Source organism: Cyprinus carpio, chromosome B23, assembly GCF_018340385.1.
Source record: "Cyprinus carpio isolate SPL01 chromosome B23, ASM1834038v1, whole genome shotgun sequence".
NCBI classification, from domain to species: domain Eukaryota; kingdom Metazoa; phylum Chordata; class Actinopteri; order Cypriniformes; family Cyprinidae; genus Cyprinus; species Cyprinus carpio.
In genome coordinates, this window is record NC_056619.1 from 9,762,185 (window position 1) to 9,788,216 (window position 26,032).

General features: G+C 36.4%; 1 protein-coding gene across 1 annotated transcript; it reads right to left on the bottom strand.

The window, feature by feature from the left end:
- Nucleotides 1–1,440: 1,440 nt before the first annotated feature.
- On the bottom strand, nt 1,441–25,778 carry LOC109094600 (CDK5 and ABL1 enzyme substrate 2-like). Its single transcript, XM_042750486.1, has 9 exons — nt 25,032–25,778; nt 15,544–15,636; nt 10,334–10,411; nt 7,496–7,604; nt 7,141–7,294; nt 5,926–6,020; nt 5,718–5,824; nt 4,931–5,135; nt 1,441–4,373 (listed from the first exon to the last, which is right to left on the bottom strand). The coding sequence occupies exons 1-9, from the start codon at nt 25,532–25,534 to the stop codon at nt 4,233–4,235; spliced, it is 1,485 nt and encodes a 494-aa protein (XP_042606420.1). The 5' UTR covers nt 25,535–25,778; the 3' UTR covers nt 1,441–4,232.
- Nucleotides 25,779–26,032: the final 254 nt, after the last annotated feature.

The window sequence follows — 26,032 nt, forward strand, 5'->3', positions numbered from 1 at the left end:
TAACAAGGCGCTCTCGTGATCTGTTACGACATATTAAAGTGTCACAAAACAATATTTATCATTTGAATTTCTGACAAAATTTGAAAGCTGACATGTTGTCAGTGTCGTCTTTGCTGTGCGATGTATTTTTCACTGCGTGAGATCATGATGTGTTGCGTGATAGCGTCATGGCTTATCGGACATAGCAACTGTAACTAAGGGGTTTTTACACAGTTTACAACTGTGAATTCCACTCATTTAACTGTAGTCACCAATATACACAAAACTACATAAAGTTGCTTTAACTGTGTTAACATTATTTATTTACCAGTGGGATTTAAGTGCTGTTTTATATTGAGACTCACGACCCTCTCTTTTTTTCAGCAGCGTAACTACAGATGGGACTGGGCTTCTTCCAGTCTATAACGCCACATGTGACGAGTGCCGCAATCCAAGTTCTTTCAAGAAAGTACCAATTTTGCAGAATATCAACATGTTATTCAAACAGAGCTGCCCGAGCACTTACAATCACAGACTCTTAATATTAACTGTAAGACCAGTCACAATCTCATTAGGCTGTACGTGTGCAAAGAAAAATCCTGTTTGGAAAATTTCACTATAGATAAGTTCATTAATATGCCCTTCTATGAACTGCAATCTTTTCACACAATTTATTGCAAGCAAAATGATCTAAATATTGTAACGTTTAAGTAATGCATGAGTTTAAGAACAATTTCTGAAATGTTTTTTTTTTTTTAAAGCCAAATCAATCTTTGTAGTTATAGGGGCTTATCTAAAATATGTTATACATACCTGAAAAATGACAATGCTATTATTGTTTTGCTGATTTATTCTTCTTATAGAAGTGAATAAAGCTTGTTCAAATAAACAAAACTGATTTTGTTTTTATTTTGTGTGTGTGTGTGTGTGTGTGTATGATAAACAAAAAAAAAACTGCAATTATAGTAGCTCATTCAGATGACCCCTGTGTCACATTATAGTTCTGTATTTTATATCTGACCAGATTCATCAAACTTGACACACAATATGAGGGATTCCTTCTGTGTCCAGAGTAAAGTTGACCCTCTTTGTGTTCTGTATTAATCATTGTGGTAAGGATATCCCACAGAAAAGGAATTCCCACCAGGGAACGGTTGTTTCCAGGAATCATGTCACAGTTCAGTATCTCAGACAAATAGCACCTATAGTTTTGCCTAAGCAAATTTAAAATGTTTATTTAGAGTCAAACAAACTGGTTTTAGATTAATACAGTTTATTCTAGAGTAGAACAGAAGTGTCAACTCTTTAAACCCAGCCAGAGAACACTTTATCTGTTTCTTAATTATTATAATGAGTTACATTTTTGCTGAAGTTATATATATATATATATATATATATTTTAACCAGATCCTTTGTGTTTGTACATGTGCAAATAAATATCCAGAAATAAATAACTTGCAGTTTTCAGTGATATTAGAAAATATATTTGTATATTTGTGAAAGTGCATGATAATTCAATAATTATTACAATTAACACACAAAATTCTTCATACATGAACTGAATGTCACCTGCAAAAAAACAAACAAACAAACAAACAAACAAACAAACAAACAAACAAACAAACAAACAAACAGGTACAGATTACACACAGAGAGAGTGAGAGAGAGAGAGAGAGAGTAGCAAGGGAGCACATGAAAGGACAGCTTATACTCAAAGGACATCAGTTAGAAATGAGTTATATTTGTAGTATATCTTTAGGAAAGATGCTAATATGACTTCAGCAGGTCTACAATACAACCGTATCCCTTATCTGCTGCTGACGTCCTTCCCAGCCTTCCTATCATAATTCATAAATGAAAGATTAGCTAAATATGCTGAACTCCTCGGAAGAGATCATAGGAAATGTCTTTGATTATATCCGCTTCATGTAGGCGAAAACACAACTGAAACGTCCAAATGAAAAATAAAACCGTAATTGTCACAATTGAGTTATGAGTGAAATCGGGTCTGTTAGAATATGATCTGTCCAGTGACAGACAGGTTTGGCTCAACCATGCTCAGATTTAAGACAAAGAAACAAACAAACAAAGAGATAATGCCCTTTCAATGCATGCAATTACGCTGATTTGCCTTTGGAGTGCAGTACTGGAGGCTATAGAAAAATCAGTGAAAATAAACTAAATACAACTGCCTTGCTTCCATTTTCCCTTTTCCAAATTATTCATTACAAAAAACCCTAGGCACTTTAATTCAGTGTGAATAAAACTGACTTTACATCCATTAGACCTGCCATTTCAGTTTGTTCAGGGGCTCTCGATCACAAAAAAAGAAGTGCACACACAAACATAAAACTAACAAAGGCTTGGAAAAATGTCCAATTTCTGTGTGATCTACAAATATCTCCTGAGAACATGAGTGCGATGCTGCTTTTTTGGCCTTTGTAGCAAGATCCACTTCCTATAACGGATTTCCTATTAACATATGATTGCAAATCGCTTCCTCTAGAGGGCGCTCTAGCATACTTACTGCTTAAATGGTGCTTTCATAGCACAATATCTGATTAAACGCGGTATATTACTGGAAAACAATGTCTTATTTCAGGATTACTATCATAAAAATATTAGACAGACATTTATGGACAACATTACCAGCACATCATGTAAGTAAATGAAAGGATGTATAATACATCAGTATATAAAGGACAAAGCAGCCATCCCTAAACTGGCTACTGACAAACACCACAACCTTTTCACACAGCATTAACAGAGCGTCCGCACTGAAACATAAATCAGGCAGACATAGATGAATTGAACTGGAAATGGGATGTTTTGGGAGCAAATGGGACAAAAGCATCTAAAATATTGCATAGATTGTGGGTGCTGGAAGAAGGGAAAACCTTTTGGATAAATCATGACACAGTATGCTGCATGGTCATGCTACTAGTTGAGAAACAGAACACAAAATGTTATGGCAATTAATGTATAAACAGTGAAATTGACATATACACACATGCTCAACAAGGCTGCATGTAATTGATTAAAAATACAGTAAAAACAATTTTATACTGTTTTTGTACTGTTTTCTGTTGTAATGTGTTTTAAAATGTGACTTATTCCTGTGATGCAATGCTGAATTTTCAGCAGTCATCTTTACAGTGTCACATTATCCTTCAGAAATCATCATCACTGTTAAATTATTATTTCTTGTTTGTGGAAACTGTTGTACCTTTTATTCAGGAGTCTATGATGAGAGAACGCTCAAAAGAGCAGCATTTATTTGAAATAGTAAAGACATTAATAATCTTACAAAAGATTTTTGTCACTTAATCAATTTAATGCAACCTTGTTGAATAACAGTAGAAATTTCTAAAAAAAAACACAAACAAAAAAAAGTGTTCCTTTTGCATGGAAGTGTGCACATACATTAATACCATGTATCTTAGAAGAATACTTCACCATCTAAAAATAAAAAACCTGTCATCTTTTACACATTTACATCATGACTATCTTCTGTGGAATTTAAAAGAGGTTTTTTTTTTTTATTCTATAAAAAAAAAAGAAAAAGTGAGAATACCACAGCAGCACTGAAAATGTGCTTTTCTTGAAATCAGCTCTAATATAGAGCACTTTTCACGGTAAAATCAAGCCTTATCAACGAAAATGAACATATTAAATCTGAATACTAAGGTAGTTTTAGTCACTCAATAACACTTTCTGAGTACGCTACTAAAGTAAGTGCATATATATTATATAATCTGTGCTAATGACTATATTATTATTGCATAACGTTTACAATTATAGTTTTTGTTTTTTTGTTTTAAAGTGCTTTAGTGTTACAGTGAATGGTAGGTTGTTCTATACAAAAGTAGAGGTCTAAATTAAATAAAAGTTATTTTTGGTAAATAGATACGGAATGTTAAAAACATGCATTTGCACACAAGTGAAGTAGCAGGAGTTAAAACTTTTCCCTTGTCATGTGAGTGTGAAAACCTTCTGTTTTCAATAAAAGAAGATCCGTGCTGTTTTCCTCAGCAGTATTCCCATGGTGGTCACAAAAACAGACAGCCATGAAAAGAAAAGCCGCTGGCCAGATTGCTATATAAAGCATCATTTGGAACGTCAGTTCTTGCTTAGAGCTTCGTGCTGATATGTATCCGCTCTGTTACCTCAAAATGCAATGGAGGGAACTTTTGACTGCTTTACGCATCTCATCTGCATATTCACGACGCTCCTGAGCCTCCGCTCTACCCACGTCAGGTCTGCTGCACCAGTCTGCGGTAATGGGGCATGACTTTACTCTCCGGAAGGTAAAGTGCCATTTCCAGAGCCACCAAGATAGTGAACTCGAAAGCAATCAGCTCTCGACGGCTAATCCGGAACCTCTCCTCTAGTTTCTTTGGGCAGAAAAAAACAGATAGATATACATTAGAAATAGACAGATAGATGTACAAAAATACAAGAAATGTATACCTTTATTCAGCAGAGGCACTTAATTGATCAAACGGGACCATAAAGACATTTATAATGTTACAAAAGATGTATATTTCAAATAGATGTTGCTCTTTTGAATCTTACATTCATTAAAGAATCCACAGTTTCCACAAAAAGATTAAGCAGCACAACCGTTTTCAACACTGATAGTCAGAAATGTTACTTGAGCAGTTAATCAGAATGATGTCTGAAGGATCATGTGACACTGAAGACTGGGGACATAATGCTGAAAATTCAGTTTTGCATCATATGAATAAATTATATTTAAAAATACATTCAAATACAAAACAGTTATTTTTAAATTGTAAAAATATTTCACAATATTACTGTTTTTACTGTATTTGTCATTAAATAAATGCAGCCTTGGTGCGCATAAAAGACTAATCTTTTCATCTCCGAACTTTTTGAACTGCAGTGTATGCGTGTTAGACTGGAAAGTGCGTGTCGGAGCATCACTCACGTCAATCAGTTGCTTGACCTCTTGTTTCTTCAGGTCGCTGCTGATCTTGGCGGCTAGTAGGAGGCACGCGGCCGCCACAAGCTTCCTGTTCTGCTTGTTGAGACGCCCCTGTAGGACCAGCTTCTCGAAGTACACAAATGCCATGGCTATGGTGACCGGCTGCAAGGAAGACTCCTCTCCCACTGAACGGATTTCCCTCTTCAAACTGATGAAGAGAGGGAATGACAGAGATGTTGGCAGACATACAGAGAACAGACGGCAACAGAAGAACATATTAATCCACAAATGTAACTTAAAGCACTTTTGAACTTTTAAAGGGATAGCTCACCCAAAAATGTAAAGTCATTATTTTGTTTTCTTTGCGTACAAAAAGTATTTTCATAGGTTTGTAAATTACAGTTGAACCGCTAAAGTCACATGGACTATTTTAATGATGTTTTTTCTTGTTTTGTGTGCTTTTTAAGTTGTTTTTGATTTGCTGTCTTTTCATTATTAGATTTCTGTGGGTTTTATTTGGTAGTTTCTTTATTTGTGTTCAGAAGACGAACGAAGGTCTTACAGTAGAGCTGTGAATCTTTGGGTAAACAGCAAATCGATTCGATTCACAGGGTTTCGATAACTTTTTATTTTATTCAGTTCGTTTTCATTAGGGTTTAAGCTCTCTTTTGAAAAATTTTGGTTTAATCTGGTTACGGCATACATAAAAATATGACCATATTCTGATTAACAGGAATATTCCTGTGTATGTAAACGGTTATGGAAGTAAACATTTGAAATGCATGTGTACCTTCTGATTTTGCTCAGTGTGAGTTTGATGTGGGGGAACTTTTCCTTAAAGGTCTCATTCATGTCCTTCTTCAGATCTGACGGTTTGACGTACTCTATTACTGTCGTCTGTTGGAGAGACAGAGAATGACAGTAAATACTGAGAATCTACATCAGTAAGATAATCAACAATAAAAACTTTAAAAAAAAACACATACTGCATCTCTCACCATGTATGAGGCAAAGATGAGCACTCTTTTGTGTTTTCCACATGGCCACCGTGGGTCACTGAGCATATTAGGGTCATAGTCAGTGTCTTCAAGGGCTGAAAAAACAAAAACAAATAAAACACAAACAAGGCTGTCAAACGAGCCAATCGAACCACTGATAACATAACTGAATGTGGCCTGTTTAAGCGTGTTTTTGAGATGATGGTGACAGTATCTTCCTGCACTGACTAGGCATAGCTACATTAAAGGGGTAGTTCACCCAAAAATGAGATGCCTGTCACCTGTCGTGGTGAGTAAATGACAGAATTTTTATTTTTGGCTGTTTCCTTTAAGACAACACACAAAATAAAAACGCAATTAGTACTCAGTACGTACAATCAGCGACACACTTGGTTGACACAAGTGTTGCTAATGCAGGCTTGCTAAATAAGGTAAAAGAATACAGAGAGCTGAGTTGATGACTCACACACTTACTAAGTATTAGAATACAGGAATAGCAGCATTAGCAATCATCATACACACACACACACACACACACACACACACACACACACACACACACACACACACACACACACACACACACACACACACACACACACACACACACACACACACACACACACACACACACACACACACACACACTAAACTTTTTGCTTTGTTACTTTTGATATGGAATAAATTGGCATTTCAGCCAACAATTAATTTTTCATTTCTTCAATACTCTCGCCAAGGCTGCATTTATTTGATCAAAATGACAGTAAAAACAGTAATATTGTGAGTTGTTATTGCAATTTAAAATAGCTTTTTCCCCACTGTAATATATTTTCAGATGTAATTTTTTTTCCTGTGATGCAAAGCTGAATTTGCTGCATCATTACTCCAGTCTTCAGTGTCACATGATCCTTCAGAAATCAGATTTGTTGCTCAAGAAATATTTCTTATTATTATCAATGTTAAAATCAGTCGTGCTGCTTATTTGATGAATAAAAGGAAAAGAATAACAATTATTTGAAACAGAAATCTTTGGTACCATTATATAGGTCTTCACTGTAACATTTGATCAATGTAAAGCATCCTTGCTCAATGACCAAGAAAGTGCATGTATAGAGTAGGTCTAGAGTCAGTCTTCAGATATTCAGCTTATTTGAGGCCTATAGGAGGTCCTCACGAGTCTATGTGTGTTAGTGTGTGTGTATGTATGAGACATACCCAGGTCCAGGCCGACGGTGCTGTTAAGGCGAGAGGGAGGATAACTGCAAGGGATGCTGTTTCTGGAATACGGCATGGGCAGAGTGAGATCCACTGCAGGCTTGTGGTGGTCCAGAGCGTTAGTGGGGTACAGGAACTGAGCGTACGACACCGTCTGCACAACAAATAAGATCATAACAAACCATCTGTCAGCCTGAGACATCCTGACAGCTCCTTTAACCTTCTGGGTGCATCAAATGAAGAGACATAAAGCTGTCATTCCTGAGCAGGTCCAGTGGTACGCTGAGCACAATGCTCTGTGACATCTCCTGACTGACTGATTGACAGGTGCAGGGATAGAATGACAAGCTCTTACCCTGCCGTACATGCCCAGCTCCACCCCCTCCAGCCTGGGAAGCATCTCTAGGGTGGTGGATATTCCTCCAGATGAGTGCCTCCGCCGCTGAGCATCCAGACGAGGGTCACTGACACAAAGACAGATTGACTGATGCTTGTTTTCATGGATTAAATCCAAAATTAAGAACAGGGATGCCCAAACTTATTTGTCAGCTGATCCCTTTTGACCTAAAGTAGTATTTGTAGTATACCCTGAGATTTTAAGTTAATATATTCGATAATTTAAAGGGATAGTCCACTCAAAAATGAAAATTCTGTCATCATTTACTCACTCTCATGTAGTTCCATACCCAAGACTTTAGCTAATCTTGGAGACATAATTTAAAGTATTTTAAATGAAACCTGAGAGGTTTCTCTTACTCTATGGGAAAAAGACTAAATAACCACAACTTTGAAGATGCGAAAAGTCATAAAGATTAAACCATATGATTAGTTTGTGTTTCGAAGATTAACCAAAGTCTTATGGGTTTGGAACAACATGAGAGTGAATAATAATGACAGATTTTTCATTTTTGGGTTAACAATCCCTTTAATAACATATTTACATGTTCATGTCTCTCTGATGTCGGATAATGCTCACATGACATGCACTTAATTAAAAAAAAAAAACTTTTTTAGGAAGTGTTTTATTTTGACCGGTTTCATTTTAAAATAATTTAATTTGGCATTTTTACCATTTAATTAATTATTAGCTTTTCATCAACTCACAAACTCCAGTTTGGGAAACCCAGATTAAGAGTAAACCTTAGTTAATGAAGTAATTTACAAGTCTTAAAGGTATAGCTATGACTGGTTTTAATGCAAGAAAGCTGCATTAATACTATTACTAACTTCAGGGATAAACATTTAAGTGCTGCAAAGTGTTTGCATCCAAAAAGTGTATCAAATTGGAGTTTTGTGGCTCTTATGTCCATGTTTAACTGCTCTGAGATCATCTGTGTTTTTGATATCATGGCAACACTTTACCTAAAGCCTTTATGTATAATGCATTATAAATGGGTATAATGCATTATAATTATTCATAATGTGCATTGTGATACATTATAACTTGCCTAAACAATTATAACCAAATTTAAAACGTGCAGTGTTAATTGATAAGTGTTATAATGTATTAACTGGTTACAGTTATTCATGAGATTGTACAATGAATTATAAAGTGCATTACAAGGCATAATTAATGCATTAAAACTACTTTTATGATGCATTATACATAAAGGCTTTAAGTTAAGTTGTTACTGATATCATTTATTAAAATCCTTTATTTTAGTTGATAAATGAATTTAAAAGTTCCCTTTGTTCTTGTCAAAATACACTAAAATCTGTTGGCTATTTAAAAATAAAAGCCCTTGGGATGCGCCTTGCAATATTTCCCACCCCGAAACAAGACAAAAAGACGTTAGCTCATTAAATTGAATGTTGCTTGGTTGAAAGAGCAGCAGAAAGATCTTTACTGACTTGAAAACAGGTTCTAACACAAAGCCAATTCAACACACACAAGTCTAACTCACCTAATACAGACAGCTTCAAATTCAACCTGTTCCAGTCTTTTGCTTTTCCTTTTAGAAAGAAGTAGCTGAGTGTGTTACAGATACAGAGCTGCTCTTAAAGCACTGACTGAACACACACACACACACATATACAGTATATTCACTCCCTCTAGCAGCCCTTATCTACAGTCTTAGACCGCTTGCATAACATGGCTGTTTAATTTCTTCTCTTTTTCAAAAAAGTGACCTAACAGACAAGGAATTGGACCATGGGAAACTTTATTTAAGCATTTTCTGAAACCATAATGAAAGAGGGTGGGAAAGGAGAGGAGGCTTTTGGTCGTGTCATGCCAGGCCCATTTCATGGATGTGGGAAAAATTCCTTCCGGTCCCATTTGCCCTGAATCTCACCCTAGATATGAATCCCCCGAGGAGAGCAGAGGAACCAAACAGAACTTATATTCATCTCAAAAATTCTCCTTGTGCATCTGTCTATTTGAGATTTAGGAAAACATGTAAAAACATGGAAATGACAGCTAGGAATGGGATTCTCAATTCTCCAACCTTAACGATTCCATTGATTCTCCTATGTTAGTACAGTTTTGTATAGTATTATTGTCTTTATATAACCGTTGCTGACTATATAAAGAAATATACAAATATACTAAGAAAAGACTTAAAGGGTTAGTTCACCCAAAAGTGAAAATTCTGTCATTTATTACTTAACCTCATGTCATTCTAATCCCATAAGACTTTCATTCATCTTCAGAACACAAATTAAGATATTTTTGATGAAATCCGTGAGCTTTCTGACCCTCCATAGACAGAAATGTAACAATCATTTTATTTTCCCCAGAAAGGTAACAAGAACATTGTTAAAATAGTCCATGTGTCATCAGTGGTTCAACTGTAATGTTATAAAGCCATGAGAATTACAGTCAGTAATTTAACCATTTAAGTCTTGCCATTATTATTCATTGCACAGACAGTTTTCAGTTCATTCTGAGTTGCTGAAAGTAATACTGAATGAATCAGTGAGTTAGTCAAGAACTGTTTCAACCGATTCAGTAAATGTGTGAGTCAGACTGATTCTTCGGCCTGATTATACCAATTTAACACTCATTAGTTGGAGTCTTTTTGGCTGATTCAGTAAATAAAAAGTTTGAATCAAATAGACTGGCTAAAGGGCAAACCACAACCCTTCTTGGTGAGAAGTCAACTTGAGAGAGACATAGCTTCATTAAGCGTGACTGTACCAAATCTGACCTTTGATTTAAATAACCAGATTTTCATGTTTGTTTCATGCATACCTGATATAGAAGCTCTCTCCATAAGGCAGCACAGAGAAGGCAGCACACAAAGACCTTTTGGCGCAGATAAGCACGATCCTGCAGTGGTGAACACAAACTAGTTAACATTACACACTCTTTCTCCACACAGACACACATATATACACAGGCCAACTCAAAATTCCATAACATAAATGACACACTTATCTCTCAGAACATTCAGATCGAGAACAAACACAACACCTGTGACACCAGAGGGGTCAAATAGGGCAGCCTTCAAAATACACTCCTGCCTCATCAACACACAGACACACAGTTAAAACACCTGCACTATCAGCCTCAGTGTACACTTCTTTCTCAGTCTTTACACAAACACACAGGATGTGGGTGGTGTGTGTGTCAGCTATGGGTATGTGACTGCATTTTAACCATAGAAAAGTAAAAAAAAAAGTGTGGTAGAATGGCAGTTAACATGAAACTGAGGGTCGGCCGCAGCCCAGAGGATTTTTCTAACTCTTTTTTCGTCATAAGTCACATGACAGTGGAGAAATGGCTCCAGAAATAACAGTGAGCATGAGTGAGGGCAATTAACTAAATCATTTTCTAGAGATTTCTGGGATGGATATCCATTTCTATCTCAGGCATCAATTTTGGAATTAATAGATTTTAACAACCATAATTTTTCATTCACAAATGAAGTGTCTCCATTAAGAAAACCACTACCTAATGGAGAATTCAGCTTTTCAATTTAATTCAATTCAGGTTTATTTGTATCATTGCAAATTATCTTCAGAGAAAATGAAAGTTTCTACATCACAATTAGGAATAGTTTATCAGTGGTTACTATGTTGAGGTGATTTTAAATTTAAACATTTTAAACAGGTTTTATTGAAAAATGCAATATTAAACTATTTTGAACCCACAAATAGGATATGACCCCTTAAATTACAAATGTTTAATTTCAGTTATCTGACTGGATATTATGGTGAATTCTGCAACAGTGCCCCGTTGTTTCCTTTAGGGAACAGTAGTTTTTCTTTTTTTTTATACTGAGTATCTGCATTTTTTCCATAGATGAGCCCACTGAGCACCAGACTTATCTGGATCTGTGATCATCCAGTGGAAAATATCTTATTGGTTTTATTCGCCCGCCCCCAATCCTGTCTGTGACCCTGTGAATGTGAGTAGGTACGTGCGTATTTGTGTGAGAAAACCCAAAGCCTGGGAACACAAGCGGAAAATATGGACCGCTGTCTATTTGGGGCAGTTTATAATGGGATTTTAGTAAACATAGCCATCGTTCCTCAGATGGAATGAGGCCAGATCTCAGAGAGAAGAGCCACTTCCTTAAGAGAAGAACAAAAATCCCACCCAGTCATCTCTTAGGTTGAGTGTACTATGCCACAACTTGTCATAATATCAGATTATAATGTTATGTAAAAGTCAGATAACTGAAATTCAAATTTTGTAACTTAGGGTTCATATCCTATTTTGGGGTTCAATGTAGTTGGCATTCTTCAGTAGTGGTCGACCGATATTGGTTTTTTGACAGCCGATGCCGATATCTTGGAAAGCAGGGGGGCCGATATAAAGCCGATACATTTTTTTTTTTTTTTATTATTATTATTTAAGAAATTTCAAATCATTTGACAATGGATTAAACATTAAATGTGTAAAATAAACATGCTTATACTTCAAATGACAAAGTATTTTTCACAAATAAATAAATATTTAATTAAAATATAATTAAAAAGGAAGTAAACACTGTAACTAACAGGGCACTCAGTATTCTGGGAAGTTTGTGTGCATTGGGAATCATATTTTTCAAATAATGCCAGGGTAACAGTCATTTTACATACAGCACACAGAGAAAATGACATGAATATGACAGTGGGAAAAAGCATAAAGTGCAGCATAATTTGAAATCACGAGTTTAAAGTTTAAATCATTAAATTCACACGGGACCGACCGTCACACAGAGAACAAGTGATCATGCTGGATAAAAATGTACACTTCACAAGATCTCACAGCTGGATTCGACTAAGTTTGCAAGGTTTGAGAAATTAAATGTTCATTAACCATTCAAAGATTTGTTTAAATAATCGTTCGTCTTCGGAACACAATTTAAGATATTTTGGATGAAAACCGGGAGGCCTGTGACTGTCCCATAGACTGCCAAATAAATAACAGTGTCAAGGTCCATAAACGGTATGAAAGTCATCATCAGAATACTCCATCTCTCCATATCACCGTATGCTGTGTATGCTCTTCTGTGTCATCCGCGCCACAAGGATGCACAATTCTTTCAAATTAAACCTAAATACACGTAGACACAGCGCATCCTTGTGGTGCGGCTGATACAGAAGAACATACGGTGATATGGAGAGACACAGAGGAGACCGTTGACAAAGGAATTGTTGAATAAAGTTGTTATTTTGGTTTTCTTCGCTTACAAAAAGTGTTCCCGTCACTTCATATAACCCAGATTGCACGTCTGATGGCAGATGGAGTATTCTGACGACGACTTTCATACCTTTTATGGACCTTGACACTGTTATTTACTTGGCAGTCTATGGGACAGTCACAGGACTCTAGGTTTTCATCCAAAATATCTTAAATTGTGTTCCGAAGACAAACAAAGCTTTTAAGGGTTTGGAACGACATGGGGGTAAGTGATTAATGACAAATTTTTCATTTTGGGGTGGAGTATCCCTTTAATGCCCCCTAAAAACTTATCGGGCGATGCTGATATTTGAAAAATGCCAAATATCGGCATTGGCGCTATATCGGTCGTCCACTATTTTTCAGTAAAACATGAGTTGAGTTTATAAAACAATTGGCATCAAAATGTGCTGCTGAAACAGTTCAGATTAGGTGAAAATTAAGCAAGGCTGAATTTATTTGATAAAAACAGTACATTAATATTGTAATATAATATTATAATTTAAAATAAATGTTTTCTGTATGAATATACAGTTAGGTCCATATATATTTGGCCACTGACACAATTTTGGCTCTGTATGCCATCAGAATAGAATTAAAATGAAACAATCATAATGAAATTGAAGTGCAGACTTTAAGCTTTAATTCAAGTGGTTAAACAAAAATATAACATAAAATGCTTAGGAATTACAACAGTTTTTAAACACTGATTGTATACAGTGGCGTGAAAAGGTTTTTGCCCCCTACTGTTTTTTTTTTTTTTTTTTTCATATTTGTCACACTTAAAAGATTCAGATCATCAAACACATTTTAATATTACACAAAGATAACCAGAGTAAATACAAAATGCAGTTTTGAAATAATGATTTAATTTATTAAGGGGGAAAAGTGGTCCAAACCTGCCTGGCACTACGTGAAAAAGTACAGTAATTGCACCCTAAATCTAACAACTGGTTTTGCCACCCTTTGCAGCAACAAATGACTGCAATCAAGCGTTTGCAATAACTGCCAATGAGTCTTTCACATCGCCTTGGAGGAATTTTGGCTCACTCTTCTTTGAAGAATTGTTTTAATTCAGCCACATTGGAGGGTTTGAGCATGAATGGACAGTTTAAGGTCATGCCACAGCATCTCAATCTGATTAAGTCCGGACTTTGACTAGGTCACTCCAAAACCTTAATTCTGTTTTTCTTGAGCCATTCAGAGGTGGACTTGCTGGTGTGTTTGGGATCATTGTCCTGCTGCATAACCCAAGTGCGCTTGAGTTTGAGATCACAAACTGACGACCGGACATTCTCCTTCAGGTTTTTCTTAACAAATGCAGAATTCATGGTTTCATGAATTATGGTGAGTCTTCCAGGTACTGAAGCTGCAAAGCAACCTCAGACCATCACACTATCAGCACCATGTCTGACTGTTGGTATGATGTTCTTTTTATGAAATGCTGTGTTGGTTTTATGCCAGATGTAACAGGACACACACCTTTCAAAAAGTTCAAATTTTGTCGCATCAGTCCACAGAATATTTGACCAAAAGTCTTGGGGATAATCAAGATATTTTTTGGCAAATGTGAGACGAGCCTTTGTGTTCTTTTTGGAACTCTCTTTTTGCCTTGGAACTCTCCCATGGATGCCATTTTTGCCCAGTCTCTTTCTTATTGTTGAATCATGAACACTGACCAAAACTGAGGCAAGTGAAGCCTGCAGCTCTTTAGATGATGTTCTGGGTTCTTTTATGACCTCCTGGATGAGTCGTCGCTACTCCTGGGAAGGTTCACCACTGTTCCAAGTTTTCTCCATTTGTGGATAATGACTCTGACTGTGGTTCACTGGAGTCCCAAAGCCTTAGAAATGGCTTTTTTTAACCCTTTCCAGATTGATACATGTCAACTATTTTGTTTCTCATCTGTTCTTGAATTTCTTTAGATCACAGCATGATGTGTTGCTCTTTAAGCATGCTTGACTTTGTCAGACAGGTTCTGTTTAAGTGATTTCTTGATTCAACAGCTCTGGCAGTAATCAGGCCTGGGTGTGGCTAGTGAAATTTAACAGCTTTCTAAAAATAATGTGGTTAACACAGTTCTTTTATGATTTAACGGGAGGGGGCAATTCATTTTTCACATAGTTTGGACAGCTTTTTTCCATAATAATTTTGGTGTTAATTTAAAAACTGCATTTTGTATTTACTTGCATTATCTTTGTGTAATATAAAAAATTGTTTGATGATCTGAATCTTTTAAGTGTGACAAATATGCAGAAAATTAAAAAAACAGAAAAACCTTTTCACAGCACGGTATATAAACTGGAATAATAGTATCAACCTCTGCCATTATTCTTTTTCATAGCACATCAAACTTGTTTATTGCACAAAATAAAAGAAATTTAATTTTACATTAAAAACTATACATTTTAAAAATATGGCCCCTTTAACAAATTAGTTATGATAATAGGAAATATGTCTTTTGTATTTGTGTACAAACTGTCAGAGATATGATATCCTCACATGAATCATACGAGAGCTCTGCATAAAGTAATTGTAATGGATCATTGCCAAACTGAGAAGAGAATGATGACGAGAGCCAGATTGTTTGTTTTGAAGCATAGAGAGGGGAAAACATGACTAGCATGGGAAAAGACAGACTGACAGACAGACACAGACACAGACACAAACACACACACACACACACACACACACACACACACACACACACACACACACTGTGGGCTGTTATCATTGGTATTAACAACCCCACAACCCACACACCCACATGGAGAAGTGAATAAACACACCTGCTGCCCCTGGTGTCATACTGCCTCATGTTCTTAATAAAGTGGACTTTCTTCACAGAGCGTGGACGAGGAGAGCCAGATGGGTTCCGACTCCTGAGGACAAATACAGATGGACAGAACATGGGTAAAACATGAAATGAAAATCCTTTAGCCTTTCATATTTGGTTTCACCTCACCATTCTTACATAAACCTTTGTCTGAAGATTAGACACAACCTTTATAATACATGCTGCTGTGACTCAGAGCGCCTACATCAGAACTATGCAAAACTGCCCAAATGCCCACAAGTATTTAACCCAAACTCAACAACTTCAATGGAAAGAATCAAAACAAAACATAAAACTCAGCACACACAAGTTTTATGCTGCTTGAAACTCTTCTAAACCAAATGCAATTCCTTTAATTTGTTCTATATAAAGTCGTCTATTATTATACACCCATTTGTTCCCGTTCAGCCAAGCGCTGTTCCAGAGTTTAAATGCTGTTTAAATGTGACTGAAGTGTGTGAGTCAACTGACTGGCTGTTTCCCCTCCTCAAGGGAATGTGTCATTATGGCTAATGAAACTGGCCATGTCCTGCTCTGCATGGCACCGTCATTACGGCTCTTTGCTCATCGACATACCCTCACATTTTACTAAGACGGGACTAAAGGCAGCACAAGTTATTACGCTTTGATAAAAGACAGACAGTTTCCTTTGGAATAATATTTGAGTGATTCATCAATGTATAAAACGTTGAATCATTCAGTGTGGGAAAGAGAGGGGAACAGGAGATCAGAAAGTACCATGCAACCCACAAGGCGATCAGCCCTAACAATATGGTCAATAATACGTCGTCAAACTATCAAAAGTTGATTCAGACACATTGCGCTTTAGACCATGCACTTAGATTATTAAAATTCGGCCCTTTATATTGAGTTCAAAACTTTACATAATTATATTTGTGTTGATATTTATCTTCCTATTGTTTTTTTTTTTTTTTTTACCATACCAGACCTTTCAGTAAGCAGAGACAGTATAAGTGGTGCAACCTGTTAATTGTATCATGCATACTACAAGAGCTCTGCAAATCTTTGGAAAATATGGATTATGGCGCTTTAAACTAGGAGATCAAGTTTTAAATACCACATACCAAGTGCCTGAGCAGACAGTCGGTCAAACCTCACTTGATTTCTGCTGCATCTCATCTGGTCCCGGCTAAATAATAATGTGCACTGCAAACCAGCAGTTTCATAACTGAATAGTTGTTAGGGCTTTAGAATGACACCAGACCAGCTAGTCAGTCTTAAAGGGACCGCCACACAACAGATACGTTCAAGGCCTAGAAAGGTAGTTAGGACAGCGTTAAAATAGTCCATGTGACAGTGGTTCAACGTTAATTTTATAAAGCTACAAGAATAATTTCGTGAGAATACTTGTTGAATAAAGTTATTTGTTTACTTTGCAGACTGATGTCACATGGACTATTTTAACAATGTCCTTACTCCCTTTCTGGGGATCGTACTTCATCAAAAATATCTTAACTTGTGTTCCGAAGATGAACGAAGGTCTTAGGGGGTTGGAACGACATGAGGGTGAGTAATTAATGACAGCATTTTCATTTTTTGGTGAACTATCCCTTTCAGGAAGCCCAAATATGACATGCTTCAGACATGAAATTAATTTCTCTGAAAAAATTCCTCAAAAAACCTTCAAAAGAAGTCAGTCTGTTGGGTTACGCGTCTTACCATAGTTACATAACTTTTGGTCTATGTCTCATCTGTGTGTGTTCTAAACCCATCTATCCCTACAGGAGATAGAATCACAGATTTTTGCCACATGCTTTGGGCACAAACCCAGGCCACATCTACCTTCTGTTTGGTTTGAAAACTATTACACAACCCTAGCGTGCTGAACAAATACAAACAGCTCCCCCTATTTGCACCCTCCATCTGCTCCACAATTTGTGTGGTGATACACTCTCTCTCCAAATCTGAATTACTGTTATTATAACCCAGGGCGAGGAACTGCGTGCAGGCGAGTGAGAAGAAGAGAGCGATGAAAAGCTGAAGACTGTGACCGAAAACAAATGACTTGAAACCCCTTTTTTTATCTCCAGAATGAAAAACGTGATGAACTCTGAAGCAGCTGCCAGCTTTGCGTAAACCTCATTCTCTCTCGGTCCATCTGTCACTCACTTGATCCCGACATTTCATTTATTCTGTCTTTTCTTCTCTCTCTCTCTCTCTCTCTCTGTTTTCTAGTAAATCTCCAAGCCATTTGCATCCATCTCAAATGCAGAAAATGGGATGGAGAGGAAACTAAGACATGAGCTTGGTGAGGCGGGACACTGGAGGTCATATCAAATCACAGACACAATCAGAGTGGACAGATTGCCCAGAGTAAGATGGATGTGTTTGGATGAATCATCCATTAGAGCGTTCAAGGAAACAACAAATTTCATTATTGATTAGTCAGGTCTCTTTGTGCATCACTAGGCATATCGATGACACAATAAAAGAAAAAAAAAAAGGTATTACTTCTAAACTATTACATTTACATGACTTATTTAGTGATGCACTGATATAAAAGTCTGGATGATGCAAATAAGACATTTCATGGAAACTCTAGTAAATTTATGTAAATATGTAAAAATAAAACTCTAAAAACTAAACTGTGATTAAAATCCAAATATGATGTTATGTAAACGTTTCTACTGTAAAAACTATTAAAAACAACGATTTTTGCACACATTGTATAGCGTATTGAAAATTCAAAGCATTTCTTTTCCCCAAAAATGCTAGTTAAAATTATCGCATTGGACTAAGACTTACAGACTTTGCTCAATTAAAAATACGTTCTAAATAATATATATTTATACATTTTGTCCCCCACCTTGCTATACTTGTGGTGTTTCTGGTCTATAAATTTTTTGATGTAATATCCTCACCATATTGGATTAATTCTCTTCTCATTTCTTTTTGGGGCCACAATTTTGTTTGAGGACCGATTCTTAAAATGAACTAATTACTAACTACTCTGTTTCAATAAACCCCTAATTTGCTTCTTATTAACAGTTTGTTTTGATTTCTTTTCGTGAACTTAATTTGGTATTAAGTGATCTAAAACATGGTCATGCAGAATAAGGCATTAATATGTTCTTTAGAAGTACTAACAGACAGCCGATATGCTAATAATATGCATGCTAATAAGCAACTAGTTAATAGTGAGAATTGGTCCCTAAATGTTACCCTCTTTTCTACTGACTGATCACAGGCCTCATTTATCTGAGCTTATGAATATGAACATTGCCAAAATTATATACAAATAATGTTTTTTTTCACTTAAAGAAGCTCAGATCAATGAGGCTTATAACCAATCAGTTCCAAAAAGAAATACAAAACCTGTGCTGACTGAAAGAAAACAAGTTGCTAAAAGACTGTATCCAAAAGTATCTCATACTTTTATGTCCAACAGATCCCCGCCCCTCATTCCAGGGGATCAATAGCTGTTCCTGGCCGACTGGATGCAGTCAGGCCACAATCACGTCACAAAGCTTTGAATAAATACCCTGGTGTAATCCTGCTTGGACTGGACACGCACAGAATTAAAGTGCTAAGAGAACATATGGCCTGATTCCATGCTTCCAGTGTTCTAATAGCACACAGGGATGAAAGGCAAAGCTAGAGAAGCAGTGCTGGTGCAAAAAGTGCCGAAGCACAGGCTCAAGAGGAAGTGCCTTAGAGAAATGAGTGGGTGAAATGTCAGGCCTCAATCAGTGGGCTGGTGTGTTGGAGGCCAGACATGGGTTACTACACAATTTAAGAGTGAGATCTTTGCCTTGGAGTTTGGTAGCATTTGTCTAAAACAGCTGTTGCTTTGGATAATACACAAACATATGATTAATGTACACTTCCATTCAAAAGCTTGGGGTCAGTACATTTTTGTAAAGAAATGTGTTTCCAGAAAAAAAAAAATATTAATCAGCAAAACTGTTTTCAACGTTGATAATAATAATATGCAACGTTCAGCAAATCAGCATATTAGAAGGATTTCTGAAGGGTCATGACTGATAAAAAAAAAAGAAAAAAAAAAAGAAAAAAATTTAAATTGAATTCATATTTCACAGTATTACAGTTTTAACTGTGTTTTTGATCAAATAAATGTAGCCTTGGTAAGCATAAAACACCTCTTTGAACATCATTAAACATCTTTTTGCAGTACATTTCAGCAAAAATAATTAAAGAATGCCAGTTATATTGATAGATATGAGCCATTTTATTTAAAATGTGAATATCTGTTATCTGACTTTAGTTTCATAACATAATAATTGGATATTGTGGAGAGTTTTGGCACAGTGTGCTCAGCATAATGAATGATCGGATGGGATGTATGTTGTCCTCTTACAGGGATAGTTCACCCAAATAAGAAAGTTTGCTGTTAGTTTATTCTCCCTCATTCAATCCAAGATGTAGGAGATTTTTTTTTACAGGTAATAATGTTGTAAATAATGTTCAGTTTCTTGCACAAACGGATCGTTTTACTTCATGAGGCCTCAGTATATTGTCAGGAGCCACAGGTATTAATTTTGTGCTCCTTGATATGTTCCGTGATATGATGACTTGTATTTGAATCACCAAGAACCACAGTTACAGCTCGTCTTTACTCTTCTACTGAAGAAAAAAAAAAGTCTCCTGGATCTTGGATGGCCTGAGGGTGAGTAAATTAACAGCACATTTTCATTTTTGGGTGAACTATCCGTTTAAGTTCTCCATGAGATCTGTCATATCCCAGCTAAAATACATCTTTCTAACATCAAACTTATGAACAGTAGTGTGAATAATTTTTTTAAACACACACACACACACACACACACACACAGGTAGACACAAGGGCACATCTTTTACCCTCATTCACATAACATTTTTTTTCAGCAGCAAGGAGAGTGTGAGATGAGCCTTCCTGTTGACATGAAAGATGAATTATATATAAAAATCTCACGCTGTCATCAGATGTAGTCATACCTAGCATGTCTAAAACAGCAAATGTGGAGGACAGCCAACTGACACTAACAGCAACCTTCAAGCTGAAGAGTGTTTGTTTTCCTGGAGTACCTCAGCTTCAAATTCTGACTATGCCACAGGTGCTATTGACATAAGAGCATGAGCCAAGCGCAAGGTCAGTCTGCAAACAACGCCACTTCCCTATACACGGATCCACCCATTCAGTTATTAACTCACATGTAAGGACTTCCCCTAAACAAGAGGAATCAACAGTTTTCATCACAGATTACTATACATAACTAATGACATTACACAGAGATGTTTTCCTCTTAGCATGTTCAGAACAAGATGGACAGAACACAATTAATCGTCACAGAGACTCAATGCTTCAACTAGTGGCAGAAGTAACTTAATAGTCTGTGCCACCTAGTGTTGTCAAAAGACCCGGTACTTCGGTACCAAGTCGGTACTAAAAAAATGAAAATGTCACGGTACCAGGTTTCTTTAAGTACCGGTGGTACTGAGTACCTGGTCAACTCAGTTCTTGACGCTTACAGCGCTATGATTTCCGCGAAGCAGAAAACGAGGACGGAATCTCAAAATCCAGTCATGAAAATGAAACTTACATTTTAATATGGACAGTCACGGAATTTGTCAAAGTTAGCATAAATTAATCAAATCAAATCTCCATATGGACCAGTATCTGTAAATGTTCTGCGCGTCTCTGTGTGATTGAATGAATGGCAGAGACGTGCGGGTTTGTTTACTACCCTTACGAAAAAGAAGTTTATTCAAGTGTGCTATTAGTATACTTCTTTTAAACTAAAAATAGGAAAGTATGCTTTTAGTTTACTTTTTATGTACTTCTCAGAAATGGGCTTTATGTACTTCTCAGAAATATACTTAAAATGACATTTAAGTATACTTGACTTATACTCACAAAAAGTCTAAATATACTTGAACTTTACTTAAGTATACTTAATAAAATAAACGAAGTATACTACTTTTTGGTAAGGGTACATAGACTGAAGCGCATGACGCTTGCAGTAATTTCAGCATCTGCCGTCTCAATGAGGACATATATACATAAACAACATCACCAGAACTGTTCTGAGTCACTTCACAAGCATTTTACTGTTTCATTTGAGTAAAACCAGTGTCAATTTAAAGGTATTCTCGGCAACCTGTCAAAATAAAAGTTACATAAAGGCATTGTGCTAGAAATATTACTATTATTTAGTAGAATATATGTGATACTGCTACTACTGTTGGAAAAATTAATAAAACTTTATTTTTTAAAGAGATAAATCACACAATATTTCTTCCATGTTTTCATTTTAATAGCAAATCCCCTTTATTTACCAAAAAATAAAATGTGTTTAAATTTCATTAATTAAGACAAATTAAATTTGGGTGAAACTTGTTTACTGTTTTTCATAATTATATTTAAACACAATTGTATAAAGTATAAAGAATGGCATTGGTTTTATTTTTAGTGATAAAAAGTGTTTTTTTTTTATTAACATATTATTGTGTTTTGCTTTGGTACCGAAATTAGTACAGAGAACCGTGGATTTTCACTGGTATCGGTACTGAATACTGAAATTTTGGTACCGTGACAACACTAGTGCCACCTGTGAAGTTGTCATGCACAAAAATTCTTCAAAATTACTATTCAAAACTTTAAATTTGACTTTAACTTGCAACAAAAGAGAATACAGAAGGAGATTATTCACCAAAAAAAAAAAAAAAAAAAATTACAATTCTGTCATGTACTTGTGTGAGCAAATGATGACAGAAATTTCATTTTTGGGTGAACAATCCCTTTAAGCTGTTCGAAACCCATAAAACCTTATTCCACTATTATATATATAAATAAATAAATAAATAAATAAATAAATAAATAAATAATGTTCTATATGTATATATAAACATTCTCAAATGTTTTTGCTTGATGCATATTTGTGATGTTTTTGTGCACTTTCTGAAGCTTCTAAGTTTTGTTGGAATTAACTTTCAATGGAAGCACAGAAATGTCTCACATTTTGAACAGGGTAAGCAAATGATGATAGAATTTGAGGTATTTAAGGTTGAAGAATGTCTTCATAAAACTTAATTTCTTCATCAGAAAAAGAGGCATGTGTAATAGAGCTCAATGTGAGAACATTAAAATGAAGAGACAGTAAGATTCACCATTTCTAAAGTTACCAAAGGGAATCATGTTCAAACGCCAAAAGTGAATATAACCCAAAGGCAAACTCAAAAAAAGTTTAAAGCCTCAAAGCATGTTGACAATGAGGCTGAGAATTTGGCAAGTGTGGTCAACAAGCTCCTACTTGTTGTACTATTCAAACTATCTTTATGTCTTTATTTTGAATGTCACATCTCTCTGTGTCCATGCTAAGAACGGTTATTCAAGTCTTCTGCGCCCCACCAAGACAACATACTCCGAGAGGTTGTTTTTAAGCAAGGAAAGGTCAATTAAATGCATGTTGGATGCATTTACTGGAACTATTTTAAGAAGCCGCAACATTTGAATCAAGCAGGTTCATGTAGCCCTGATCTATTCTCCAGTGCAGAGACGGTTCATTCCCTCAGACCTGCAGAGACCCTTTGAAGTTTTGAGAATATGACAGAATGTCTTAAGCTTTAATCTCTGCAGGTACTGTGCGCACAAAGCAGCACCACCACCCTTATATGCAGCACGGACTGACCTCAAAGCTCCAACTGATAAAGCAAAGCAAATGTCTGCCGTGACTGTCAGTCTGGTCACAACTGCACCCTTTTAAAATAAAAGTGGGAAGAGGATTTGGGAGGAGGTAAATTTAAAAGAATAAAGACCTCCTATTGCTCAATGGACTGTTGAGATGAAGAACTAAACATAAACGTCATTCTCTCACTGTGTGTAATACAAGCTTTTTCACTTCCTCATGTGGAGAGATAAACCAACCAAAGCTGAAAACTTCACGCACAAATGGCCATTTTTAGGCAAGTGAAGTAATCTGGATTCCAGAAAGGGGTTTGTTCAGTCTGTGGTCAATGAGACCTACTAGTGAGAATGAAAACTCAGTCTTTTTTCTCATACTTTTGCATCTCTGGAACAACATTTAAAAGTCAAGCAGATAAAATCTATTGTGGTGGCTTGTCATTTCACCATCATTTTTTTTTATCAGTAGATCAGTGCAACTTGAAAGTTAATTAATATATTTCAAAACAACATCAAAAACAACAACACTTTTAAAATTGCCAAAGTGATATTTGGAAAGGATTTTAAGCAAACCGGAAAAAGGTGTGTTTCAAAACTAGAGATCACGTAACCCCAGATGATTCATTCACTGTAAATAGGGGTGTATATTTAAAGCACAAACAAATTAGACTCTGAATGGACAGATATTGTAAATGACTCAAAATCATGAAGAAACATTAAAGCTTCTCTAACTATAATACACAATTACTCTTGCACTGTATGATTCTGTTCTTTGAAATTTCTAGTAAATAATAAAAGAATGAAGTGAATTTTGAGGTTGGCAATATTACGCCACATTTTATATAAACATCTCCGACCACTCGTATCATTAGTCTGAATGACTCTATGGTGCCTCTCCCACTAAATATGCAGGTTGGGTCAAATCTGTTACAAAACATGCCCATTCAGACTGGTCAGAGACTAACACCTTACATTATGTGTCCATATTAATGCTGTAATATTTAACTACAAAAAAAAAAAAATCAATAAAGTGTGCAATTATATTAAAAAAAAAAATTACACATTAATTTTATATTGTTCATCAGTATTACTCGGTGCTTATGCAATAAGTAAAAAGAACACTAATATAAAGCGTGAAAATGTAATGTTTGAAAATTTCTTTGCATCACAAAAATGTGTCGCAGAGTAAGCTGTGAAAGGGATGGTAAAGAAAAAAAAACAAACATTTTGTGCAATTTAAAAAGCCATTTTAAAATATAGCCTTTTCTGACAGTAAATGAAATGCAGCATTAGAACCACCTTAATTATTTTTCATATATCTTACAAATAAAAAATAAATAAAAAATAATCATTGATAGCATTAGATTTGGTTTTTATACGGATTATGTTTCAATATGAAATGTCTGAAATCTGATATACAGAACTTATTTCTTTCTACACTTTGACAAAATATTATAGTTACTTTCTGGACCACAAAACTAACAAACTATTCATCTGAAAAGGGTTAATATATTAATATTTAATTAACAATTAAACAATTTAAGCATCAATAGCTTTAAGATCAAAGTCAAATAATAACATCAAAAACATAACGTTAACTTATTACACTAGTAAGTTGCCACCTTGACAGTACACATGACAAATGAAGCCCAAATAGGCTGCCTAGTAGGTAGGCACTCACTAGATTTTGAGCCTCGGCCAAGTGTACTGTCTTTTTCAGAAGTTTACGTAAAGTATCAGAATGCTTTAAACGGTCCTATCTCGCACTACCTCTAAAGTGAAACCTGTGCAGAACCCACCGCGGTCGAGACTCCAGCGAAGAGCCGCAGCTCTGCACTGACAGCAGCGTCGGAGACTTCCGCGCTCCGAGCGGAGTGGGCTGCAGACTGCTCGGGGACAGCAGATTGCTCTGCGAGGAGAACGAGCCCCTCTCCCTCTCCAGGAACATCTCGGTGCTCCCGGCGTTACTGAACCCAGAATCCGACGGCAGAACCAGGATGGGCGGGACGTTGAGCAGCCCGAGTCTGGGGACAGAGAGGCTGGAGAAGGTCTCATCGCTACTCGCCGCAGCGGACAGTTCGGTCACAGTCGCGCCGATGTCAGAGCACTGAAACTCCGCATCACTTGGGCCCGCTGCGCTCACATTGTTCCGCACAGGCCGACCGTCCAAGGATATATTAGTGAGAAACAAAAGCGCAGCTTGTCTCCTCCGCGAATCTTTACTTTTCCGCAGATGCTCTCTGTGCAGTTTGCCAGTGCATGGGTTCAGAGTGCTCTGCGTACTGCACGCAGCAGCCGCCATTCTCAAGTAAACCGCGTCTGTCCGCTGCTGCTCGGTTCTGTTTCTACCCCGGCGCGACTCGCCTGGACACGCCCACTCGCACCTGATTGGCTTAGAGGACAGGATCTTAGTAAATAGATAGAGCGTGCGCGGATTTCATTGGCTGATGAGTCATAAAGTGTTTGAAATAATTTCACAGGCGCGCTCGGACAGAAGAGAGAGAAAATGAAGGACTGGAGATGCAGTTTCTGCCGCTTTGTTATTATACAGTATGTGATCCTGGATCACAAAACCAGTCATAAGGATCAATTTTCTGAAACTGAGATTTATACATGATCTGAAAGCTTAAGTTTTCCTTGATCTATGGTTTGTCAGGATAGGAGAACATTTGGCAGAGAAATTGTAAAGTCTGGAATCTGGGGGTGAAAAAAATCTAAATATTGAGAAAATCGCCTTTAAAGTTGTCCAAATGAAGTTCTTAGCAATGCATATTACTAATCAAAAATGAAGTTTTGATAT